This window comes from Anopheles coustani, chromosome 2, assembly GCF_943734705.1.
Source record: "Anopheles coustani chromosome 2, idAnoCousDA_361_x.2, whole genome shotgun sequence".
Lineage (NCBI taxonomy): Eukaryota > Metazoa > Arthropoda > Insecta > Diptera > Culicidae > Anopheles > Anopheles coustani.
In genome coordinates, this window is record NC_071289.1 from 40,063,091 (window position 1) to 40,074,958 (window position 11,868).

Below are 11,868 nucleotides of genomic sequence, written 5' to 3' on the forward strand. Positions count from 1 at the left end.
CGATGATGGCGTCGAATCGATCGATAGCAGACGTTACCGATGCGAGGACCAACGAACCGACACTTGGACCCGAGCCTTAACACACACACACACACGCGCGCAGCCAAACACGGTGGTGCAACCTCAGTCGCCTGCGAATTACTATCAGCTGTTTACTGCCAACGCTGGTGTGCCTTTATGTAACAGTGAACGGTGCGGTCCGGAGCGCAGCGAGTTGCATGGAGGATGCCCCCGGTTGGATGAATCATTCGCGTACCGTTCGCACGAAAAATCAGCACCGAGCGGCACCTCGGCGGACGTGGCGAACCTGCGTGCGGAGGACCACGGAACGGAACTGGCAAAACACCAACTTTGGACAACACACTCTTGACCGCTGGAGCCAGCACTGGACACACACTCTATCCGAATGGCGCTAACGGACTGAAGAAAGCTTTCGAAGCGTCCGCTATGGCGGCTTTTCTTGCCAAAGGACATCGGAGCTTGGAAGGAGAGTTTCCACGAGGCGGGCAGGATGAGCACCGTGCGATGAAAGCGTGAGAAAACGAGCGAATCCTGTCAACGGTGGAGAGAAAACTCTAGGAAGGAAAATGTTTACCACTTCGGAAAGCTCGCGTGAGCGTTAGCATCGCGACCGTTTGGTACGACACATTTTCGTCGAACACCACGTGGCTTATCGCTAAAGTGTGGGTAAAAGTGGAAAACTTATTAAAAAGATGCCAATTACGAATCCCATATTTATTCTCCTCATTTATATTTGGCCATCTGGGATTTGGAAACGCCTTTGTATCGTTGAAGAACACTTTTCATTCTCATTCTTCAATAACCAAAAGGTTGTTTACTAAAGTTTGCTATGCCAGTGTTCCACAGAAAAATATAAATATACAATAAGAGTAGCTATTCGTAAGCCCACTTAAATATGTTTCCGCATACAAAAGAATTTAGCATTATGTTATACTAAATAAATTAATGTTAAACAAAAACTAAACAAAGCATCAAAGGGAATTTAAATAATAAGATTGTAGAACACAAATCCAACAATACCAGAACTAATAAGAAAAAGAATCAAAATGTGCGTATTAAAAAAAGTCCGTAATCAAGATACAAACAGTTTCAAAGCACCATTTACAAGTGAACATGAAGCCTACTGGATTTTTTACATTTGTTGAAACGATTGAGGGAAGTATCTCTTGAAGAATAGTAGGAGCTTATGAGGCGTCAATGATGCCTACAAATGTAAAAATCAAAGAACAGAACAAGCATAAAGCATAAAGTTTGACGAATTTTCAGATTTTCCACAGCAAACAACTGAGATAAGAATAAATGCTCGACAACATTCGTTTCATAAAATATTTCCATTCCATTTCTTTATTGTTATGCCATTCAATCCCACCCGTTTGATTTTGTTTATTTACTTTCAATCGCTCCCGCGTTTGCCATTTTTTCCGTGTTTTGCTGTGTTACATAAAATATGTGGTAATGAACTCGACACTAATAACTCGAATCCTAGTTTCTTAACACAGAGAATTGTAGATAATCACTATAGCACGATTGGTACAAAAATTACTTCGAAACACAACGAAACGATACAGATATATGTATATATGTATATCGGTAGAGTATTGAGCTCTTGGTGCACATTAAGTCGATGCGATGTCTCTCCCTGTCGATTCGATTGAAAAGCGTGGCCGATTTGGAGTTACGAAAGTATGTGCCGTTCTTGGTCGGCTTCTTGCTGCCATCTGCGCATGCAGGTGTGGGCCTGTGAACGGTATCGAGTGTAATGTTGGTGCTAAGTGGTAACGCATTTCTCAACTCAAGAACGCAACCTGCTCGTGCGATATGCGATAAGTTCTGATATGCGATATGTGCTAGAACTGAGCCACAGCATGTGATCATAATTTCGGTTAGGTAATACGAACGCCCTAGCTCTAGCTGATCAGCGGCAGCTACCTATCGCCATCACCCTATCGGCGTGCTCATGCGAACGGGGAGTCCCGGTTGTCCTAGCGTGTTTCGCCACAGGCGGGTGGCGATCCGTGGAAGAATTTGAAAATTGTTTGCCGCTAGAAATTGCATTACTGTGTTGCCTCTAATGTACCTCTACGCTCCGAAGCGTCTAACTGTGGCCTATGTTGAGCACGAACGAGTTCCATTGCTTGTCGTAGATTCACGCTACGCGGGTTTGCTACCGCCTTCCGACCGTGCAGTTTGCAGGCAGAGCAAGTTGTCGAAAGTATGAAACGTGTCGAAAGTCACCTCCTAAAAAACACATTAAATCCATAATTCTTTTTTTACGTAAACGATAGGCGATCGCGAGGCGCGCGCCTTCCAATTGCAGCCTTCAGCGCCACTTGCCGTTTCTTCAGCGTTTCCTTCCGCTATCTACGTTACAGGATTAGCAAAAGCTGCTGAAAAATTATAACTGTCTAGTGAGCTTCTCCCTTGACGTGCGGCACATCCCCGGATACTCCGAAGAGTGTACCGTGGATCAACGCGTCTTCAGAATAGCTTCAATTGCGGCCGCATGTGCCTGCGTCGTGGTTGCGGCAACTTGGGCAAGCACCGTCGCACCGTTTGATTCCGCCTTTACGTCCTCCGTAGGTTTCTTGTCACTTTCGGGCCGAATCGGCACTCGGATTTTCAGCTCCTTCTTGCGTGTCGGTGGTGGCTTCGTCGGTGCCTTCGGAATGTCGGGCAGATTGCAGGTATCCTTCAGGAAGCTGTACACGGTACCAACGCGGTCCAGCAACCGCTTCGTATACCGGTGCGCAGTTCGGTCCACCAGCGACGGCGTTTTGATGCAGTCGTCTCCACCAAATTCGCATACCTGGAAAAATTAAATGAATCAGTTTTCAAACACAATTCTTCAATGAATCAGTTTTACTAATGAAAATTAACGCACTAACATTTTGAAAATAATACAAAAATAATCAAAAGAGTCAAATTGCTGCAATTGGAAATCCCAAAAATTGTAAAGTCATTTCAGTGGGAAGTCTGCAAATTTGGCAAAAAATCATAGAAATGGCAATAAAAATCTTTGGTATTCGGATTCTACGAAACCTTTGGTTATGGTGGATCCTAAAAAAGTTATTATCAAAAAACTCCGCACTGATTAGATATTTGCGAGAAAATTTTCAAATTTGAGTATACTTGTTGACTATCTTTTGGAGTTTTTGGTTGTTTAATGTACTTGTGCTACAAAGCTAATACATGAAGCCTAAGCAAAGTTAATACATTTAAAAATTCATTTCATAATTTTACGTAGAAAGCTGATGCCAAAAATTGGCCATATATTTTATAGATTTTTTAAATTCGACATGTTGTTTCCGTTCTGTGCTTTATGCCATTATTCCGTGCGTTAGCGTTTCAATGAGTTAATATGCAAATTGGCGATACTTTCGATCTTTGAAGTCAATTTATGGCGTCATCGTAATGTTTTAAATGTAGCGTAATCAATAAAAATCGAAAATTGAGTAGCGGTAGAACGCTGCACTTAACTCTAATAATACATGTACTTTTAACAGTTATGTTTCATCCCAATTAAATATAATTTTTATTTACCCATTACAAGAGTTACTCAATAATCTGACTATTTGAAGAATCAAAATTTTCAAGAAACTCATGTTTAACAATGTTGAAATTTGTTGCATTACATTCAAACTGGATAACATACCCTCCAACTACCTTTTTAGTTACAATTACAGATTAAATAATTATGTAACTTCCTTCAAATTATGAAAAATGTCATTCGAAGGTTGAAACCAGTACTCACCCGATAGTGATGCAGTATGGCCGCGTCTGCGGGCACGTTCAGCGAGCCTCGGCCGGGGCAGAATTCCCACACGAAGTGGTTGCCCGCCTCGATGACCGCTTCCGGTTTGCAGATGTACTTGGATCGCTGCTTCTGCGGGTGCAGCTTGGACCTTCGACGCGTTTTCCGCTGCGTTGTTAGCGCCGCCCGAAGGTTCGCGAGCGAACCGTGGCCCTCGTACATGCGCGTGTCGTCCGCGAACTGCAGATAGAAAAATGCATTCTGAAACGAGTAGGCGCCCGTGTTTCGGTTGTTGATGCGCTTAGACAACCAGCTGGAAAAGCAGTCACGGGCGGAAAGGTGAAGAAAGAGAAGAAATTTATAAACGGTTACTCATTAGGCGCCTCTCGAGGGCCCGAACCCTTCGAAGGCGTCGGAATGCTCGAAGCACTCCAGCCCACTCGGGTGCCACTTACGCGATGAGATCGATCAAAGTGTCATTATGGTGGGGTATGATAAACTCGTCCAAGTCAATCAGCGCAACATGTGAGTATCTGTAATAGGAAAGCAAAACAGTATGAAAAAGAATTCCTTCCCCTCTGGTCTTTGTTGAAAGAAAATCAGGGTCGTTGGTGAAAGGAGGTGGAAAACTAGACCCACCCCAACACACACACTCACACCCTCAGCCTACGAACCTGTACATGCTTCGGTACAAGCAGTCGTTGAGCGAAGCGAACAACCCTTCGGTACGTATCTCCTTCTGCGATCGCATCCGCAAGTTCCATGGTAAAATATTTACAGTGATTTTTGGCTTCAGTTGAGCGGTATTGTCTTCATTGTATTTAGTAGGCGTGTGCACGTCGTTGCTTTCCGCTAAAGTTACGTCGGGGACCGTTCCATTTGCCGACCGTGCCGGTGGTCCTTCTTCCCCGTACGGCGTGATGTGCTGTGGTAGATCGCCGCTCACGTAGTGTTGCAGGACGCAGGACGCCTTCGGTCCGATCGTGTGGTTGTAGAACGTGAAATGGCTCACGCCGAGCAAGTTGTTCAGCTCAAGAAACTCCAGCAAGTACAAAGCCTTGGTCGGAAATGCAGAACGTTAGTAGACCGAATGTGAGTAAGGGTGCACAACTGCGCATCGTCTCACCTGGTCATAGTTGAAATGCAATGGTTTCACACAAACGCCAATACTGTTCGGAATGTTGCTAAACGTACGATTCGTGAAATCGGGATCCTACAAAAGCAGTAAAATGGTTTGTTAGTGTGGACACCATTTGGTTTGGAAAATATAATTTCCTTTGGTGATTCAATATTTAAAGAAGTTACGGTGGGCAGAAAATAATTAATTCGTCAGTTATGAGAAACAATTATAGCATATATTTTTAAGTTTAAGAAAATAATGAGAAAGGTGTAAACAAACAAATTATATAATGTTACTAAATTTATCAATCATCGGTTTTATCAAAAGTTGCTTTACTTTGTGTGAATATTTGGTCGTGGCAAACCCTATTATTATGATTGCAAAAATCATTAAATTATTATAAATTCGGAAAACATTAAACAAACAGTCTCTAAAAGCAGTTCATGATTTAAAAACAGACTTATGACGTTAAAAGAGAAATTAATTGATATAAGCATCAAAAAGGGCATAATGATTGAGTTATGCTCATGGTCACGAATGATGATGTATCAACGGATGCAATATCTGAAATCTGATTCTGCAGGACAATATGAAAAAGTGCAAAAAACCAAAACCCACAAAACTTTAAACATTTCCCCACTATGTCTATCTAAACATGCTTCGAACAATTTGAAAACAAACTTGGAGTGTATGGATGTGAGTTAAACATGTGTAATTAAAGATAAAAAGAGGAGTCATGTAATCTTACAGTATGAAAAATTATACGGTTATCTTATAAAAGAAACACTGAACTACATGTTCTGAAAATCGTGTGCAGAATGTAAAACTTGTAATATTGCAAACCAAAACTAGTACAACGATAATTGATGATTTTTCATAGTTTATAAGATTGTGTATAAAAAAAACATAGATTCGTATGACTTCGTCTACCATTAACAAAAGTATCAAATGTTATATTCTCTCAAGGAAACACGCTTATCACTGGATCGAAAACATCGGATGTGATTCGGCGTTAATCTACTTACGTTGTCAGTGTTTCGCAGCATGAGCACATTCCCCGGTGCGGCCCGTATTTTACTAACCACGCTCACTGCGTACGGTATCTCCGGGTAGGGGCCTCTGATAGGGCACAGGATAAAGCACGCGCTGTACTTAAGGTTCCAGTTCTCACGGATGATCTGCGGCGCGGGAAGGAGGCAGATGAAGAAGCGCACACAATCACGAACGAGAAAAACCAGATAAAATACCGTCGGAACCAAAATTCTCCCCGTCTTACCTTCACCCGAGCCATCACCGAGGCCGATCGATACTTGGTGCTGTTCACCCCGGTCGGGTACCAGAACCGGCACCACACTTTTTCCGGCCCACGCGTTTTGGTGGCCCCGATAACACGCACCAGCTTGCCGTCGCGCCGATCGTAGAAGGCCGAAAAGACGAAAAACTTGTACCTGAACCCGCGCGGAGGGGTGAAAACGGGGGCGAAAAGGAGAAGAAACGGAATCGAACGGAAAATTCAATCGCATCGTCGGCAGTTGCACTTTTCCTCCCCTCCCAAACGTTACCTGGTACCGTTCACTATCTCCCACGAGCCGTCCGTCGGCTTCGTGTCGGCCGGGTACCGGGGCAGCGTTTGTTCGATCTTCGACGGAAGCATCTGGCCCCAGGGCACGACGGGCGGGTTGCGCGGCTCGGCGGAATCTGTTAGCACGGATATGCCAAAGGATTGTTTCAGATCTTCGGAGGCCGATAGAGAAAAGTATAACCATTCACCAAACGGGAAAAACTACTCGGTTTCAACTATTGTACAAAGTGCATGAGCTGGCGGGGGGAAGGGGAAGGGATTTGCTAAGGTGAGGTGGAGATCGGAATCTAAGAGTTATCAAGATAGTGCGAATTTTTTTAAATGATTTGATTTTGGGGAAAATGTCACTTACTGGCGCGCTATTGGAAGTGATAAGTGATTTAAGATAGGTCCACCAGTCGTACAACACCATGCAAGAATATCTTTAAAGGTGCGAAGGGTGAAATGAACTTTAACTAAAAAAAGGTAATTGAACCAATGAATGAATAAAAAGCACAAAAACCAGGTCACACAAAAACACACACATGCAGAAAAGCGGGGAAGGCTTCACAGGACGAGCGAAGCGTCATACCTTTCTGATTCTTCAATATGTTCTTTACCACCGCGCCACCGTATTTGGTCTCTCGCACGAAGATTCCCGTGTCGTCGAGATAGTCGTCCTGTGTGTATGGATGTGCGAAGAAAAGCAATAGAAAAACCATCCTTCACGGTAGGCTAATCGTGTTCCGGTGATTGCCAAGTGAGAGAAGCTCCTTCAGCTCTTACCTTCACGTCATCGTAGTCCGGGACGGACTCACCGAACCGGCCCCCGTTGCTGCCGTGCCGCACGACGACACTGCCGGCCCGGCCCCGATCGTCAATCATCAGCACCTCGGTCAGGATGATCAGCCCGAAGACGGCGAAGAACGCCACCACGATGAGGAAGCTCATCCCGGCCCGCTCCCGGGCGCCCCAGGACGACTTCTTGATGCGCTTGGTTCGCGAAGACATCGCCGGTGGTCGGTTGGCTCACTCCGACCGGAGACGCACTCCACACGCCTGGAAGCACACACACCGTGCCGTAAGTTGTCACCCTCAGCAAACCGTTCGGAACGGCTACACTCCGGTTGCTTGTGCGGGATTTAATCAGTGACGCGCTGAGGGGCTGGATGGGGCCTGATGCTGGCGAGCGGAGTCACTCACACTCATCTGCCCACGTACGCACGCCAGCTCGGCTCCTCCGCCTTCCGGTTTCGACGCGCCGTTAGGTCTCGGATCGTTGAAGAGATCGGTAAGTCCAAGGTGCTGACAGTGACAGTGAGTTGGGAGTATGGCGCTGGGGTGCTCTATCCCTCCAACGTTTCCGTTCGCTTCCGTCGGGTCTGTAGCATCGCGGTCGGTGGGCGGGGTGGGGCGGGTGAGGTCTGCGAAAGGACACACGTACCGTATACATATGCATTAGCAGGAAGCTACATTGAATTGAGCCGCACGCCAGGTTCCGTCTTGCGGAGTCGGCAAGGATAATGCTCGACGCAAATAATGACAAGGGCATGCACACAACCACCGACCTCTTCGGTGGCATGCAGCTCCAGCCGAAACCGGGCATCCGACACTGCAGACGACAACCTCTTGGCGTTGCAGCAGATACGAATCGTACGATGCGGAAGGTACGCGATACGCGATGGTGGAGGCTCGTAAAATTTTAAACATCATTTCCAAGCGACCGAGACCAGACCTTGCAGGATTACAGGGCGGGCAGTCGCTAAGATGGCGCTGGCAATGTCGGAAAGTTCAAATGTTTATGGGCGCCTCGGAGTGTGGAGGGAAGCTACAAATACGGGTATATTGAGTGGTTCGAGGGAAAATAGTGCACGTCGTGGGAGTATCAAATGCCACTTTTAGATCAGAACAACAAAACCGGTTTTACAAATCAAATGTCATTTGAAGGAGGATCAAAGAGTACTATAATATCAATTGATGCCATTCTATTTTCTACGATAAACAAGACACTACGAAGGAAAATGCACCAACGAAGAAAAATTTAGATAATATGCGCGCAGAGAGTGGAACTATTTTTCATCGATCTTTCTTTTTCAATGCTCTAAAGATAATAAAGTTAAACATCACTATACTAAATCAAGCTATATTTTGACGATAAATGAAAAACTGTCCTTTTGGTCGAATTATTAAATTAGAGGAAGGTATTTTTATGAATTGATCCATTTTCGTTAAGTAAACCCTCAAAACCGCAAAAGAAACCGCAGCATTAGTTGCAACTGCAATTAGTTAAAACGAATGTCACAAAAATAATTTGCTACAACCACAACATCCATGCATCTCCGTTCAGCGTTCTTTAAGAACAAATTTAGATTTAGTTGATTTTGAAAGTCTATCCATAGAAAACATTCAAAGCACACAGGTTAAGAACCACTCCTTTTGAGATAACTAGGGATACATTGTATATTCTTTTAAATAACAGAGGAGTTAGGGAATCCCGGGGAAACTATACAGGGATATAATGAACAACATGGATTTGCAAGGATGTTTGAATGTTCGTCATGTGGGTCATACCCCCTCGCATCTCCGTTGTACATTTCATTTCTGGTTTGGAGAATTAATTCCCAAAGGTAGAGTTCCCTCAGGTACATTTGCTGATTGCATACATCCCTCCTCGATAAGCCAATGTCTGATAAGCGATCCTAGAGACTCCCTTCAAACTTTGGAGTTAGACTCGAGAGCCACCCTGTGTTAGTTTCTACCAAGAAATAATAGGGTCTGATTAATTAGTTTCCTAATTATTCTCAGCTAATATTGAAAGGAGGGTTAGAAGTTTCGTTTTCGTCAGAAATAAAGAAATAAATTTGAATTTAATTTTGCGACAGAAACTGATAAATTTCTTTGGAAACCATTGAATTGGTTTAAATCAATTGCAAATTAAAATAATGTAATGCTATGTTCCTCATAAACGATAATTAACATATAAAGACAATATCACAATACTTTTTCCTATTATGCTAAACTTCAAGGATCACTCCATTTCATGTGCAAAACCATTTCATTAACAACACTCTAAAAATTTGTTTTCTCAAAACTATGTTCGCATGTTACATTTAGGTAAAGTAAAGAAAATGCTGTTTACATCGATATAGGGGTCTTATTTGATTTTTAAAATAGTAAACATAAGATGGATAATTTTTTTAAATCTCAAGTCATCAAGAACATAACTTTTATGTATGAATTAGCAATTTTAAACAATAAATTCAAAAGGTGTCTCCATCCCTCTCCGAACCCTTAGCGGCGTTAGTGAACCAGATCCCTTTGTTACGAGAAGATGATCCTGTTTGAAACCTCCGTCAACATGAGATGCTAATTACAAATGTTTAAACACGAAAAAACAATAAAACGTCATATGCGAGTGTAGGAGATACGCATTGTTTATCCTTTGCCTCGAAAGAGCTACGCTATCTGCCGAACCGACGGGCTGTGCATTCCCGCATAATTTGGCATCCAGGGTAAACACTCATCGTTCCCATGCCTTGCCTTGCGTAGCAGCGTAGGATTCGCAATCGATAAATATTTACCCTCCGCAAAACCGCACCGAAACCCGGATGTCGACGCTGCTTTGCATAGATTCTCGAAGCCGAAAAGCGTCGACTTGTGTAATCTCGCCCCCCGAGCGACGTCCGCTGCGTCCATTTGCTACCGCCAATTTATAGTTGCCTGCCTCACGGTTTTAATCCACCATCCGGGGGAAAATCGGGAGAACGCCACAAGGAACCCTCCGTACACCGAAGGTCCTTAGAACGCCGGTAGAGACCGCATACCCCAACGAAGTAAGGGCGTCTTCCATTTTTTCGCTTTTTGTTTCGTCCGACATCTCCATCATCAATAAAGTATCTGAGAAACGAGCAAATGCTCGAGCTCGTTAGGCAACCTATCGCTAATCAGCCCATCGGTGTGTTATTAAAACTGAAATCCAAATCCCAACCAGCTCGCCGGCACGCGGACAAACAGCGTATGCCCGCACAACGGTGGGCGTGTGGACAAGGGCAAGAAAACAAGCCGAACCTGATGCTCCATCTTATCGCAGTTTTTTCCCCCGAATAAATGTAGGTCACGGTTTGCACAGTTCCGTCGTAAAGATTCGCAACGCTGCGTGTGTTTGTGTGTGCGCGCAATTGTGCGATTGTGTTGTCATCAAGCAACAAGAAAACGGAATCCTCATCATCCAGTGGTATATTTTCGCCCAACTTACGGTAGGCAGAGACCCTATGAAAAGCCGATGCTCGAATATGATTTTATGCCGTCCCATTTGTCCCACACCCAGATTCGGCGTATCTCAGCGAACGTCGCTGCTTGGAGGCTCATCAACTGATGCATATTTGATGGGTCTATTGACGGGTGGATCAAACCCTACGAGCCGGACGAAGGCGTCGGGGAGTGCCCTATTGTATTACCGACAGGGACGAAACAACAAAAAAAAAACGAAAAGGAAAAAGATTTTCCATCGGCATCCAGTGCAGGATTCGGCCGGTTATGAAACAGCGCAAATCGCCATCGACGAAAAAAGGACACCCGTTGTTACCGCCGACGTTGACAATCATGTAACACGTAATCAATGCTGATAGTACAGAACTTTTAACTTACCTTTTCGGAATACCTGCACGCTGGACGAACGCTCCACCACAATTCCTTTATGTCTCTTGCGGCAATATGCCTCTGCTCAGCTCGTACTGGCGGTGATCAGAACTTTCTCGCACAAAGCACACGGACAGGGATGCGGTCACCAGCTCCAGCTAATAGTTCTTTGCGGAAAACTTGCTTCTTCACAATGTTTATCGACTGTTGCAATCACCGCACCGCAATTTCCAACAACACATACACAACCACCGTCACCGAAAGGAAGCAACTCTAGACGGCCATATTTAGGGACGAATATCCTGCATTGTTTTGACGTGCAGCGCGAGGGCCGAAACACTGACACCGACTACTAGCGACGTTGGCAACCCTCCTCGGTCCGACACCGAAACCGAACGGCAGCGTCGTAGTGTGTGACATAACTGATGGGCACCCACACTACTGGGCCACCACCGCGCAACTGAAAAGGACGTTCGGATACGAGATGTGAGAGCGGGATGGCGCAATGGGAGGAAAATCTCAACCCCATGAGTCTCGTGCATGTTTGCACGGCACCTTCACCAGCCACCCACGCCCTCCGTGAACGCGGACGAGGAGTTTCCGTATCCTTTCTACGAGAATGCGATGCACGATTCCGGCACGTGCCAACTGTCATTTCGAGCGGGATGGAGCTACATCTGTTTATGTTGGAATGCGCACGCGCGTGATCCTTTTTCCTCCATCGTACCAATTCACTCTCCTATGTTTGACACTTTTAAGGCAGTGGTTTTTCCGTAA

The 11,868-nt window shown here is 44.9% G+C and overlaps 1 protein-coding gene across 1 annotated transcript; it reads right to left on the bottom strand.

Moving 5' to 3' along the window:
* Positions 1 to 1,426: 1,426 nt before the first annotated feature.
* LOC131267295 (uncharacterized) lies at positions 1,427 to 7,464 on the bottom strand. Its single transcript, XM_058270139.1, has 10 exons — positions 7,240 to 7,464; positions 7,046 to 7,133; positions 6,455 to 6,626; positions 6,169 to 6,340; positions 5,918 to 6,070; positions 4,899 to 4,985; positions 4,447 to 4,829; positions 4,228 to 4,305; positions 3,773 to 4,085; positions 1,427 to 2,827 (listed from the first exon to the last, which is right to left on the bottom strand). The coding sequence occupies exons 1-10, from the start codon at positions 7,462 to 7,464 to the stop codon at positions 2,489 to 2,491; spliced, it is 2,010 nt and encodes a 669-aa protein (XP_058126122.1). The 3' UTR covers positions 1,427 to 2,488.
* Positions 7,465 to 11,868: the final 4,404 nt, after the last annotated feature.

Excerpts from the sequence above, each read along its gene's own strand:
- LOC131267295 (XM_058270139.1), bottom strand. The coding sequence starts at position 7,464 with ATGTCTTCGCGAACCAAGCGCATCAAGAAGTCGTCCTGGGGCGCCCGG. Across the intron at positions 6,627-7,045 it reads CATATTGAAGAATCAGAAAG|ATCTGAAACAATCCTTTGGC; the intron begins GTATGACGCTTC and ends CGGCCTCCGAAG. Across the intron at positions 4,830-4,898 it reads TGCATTTCAACTATGACCAG|GCTTTGTACTTGCTGGAGTT; the intron begins GTGAGACGATGC and ends TTTCCGACCAAG.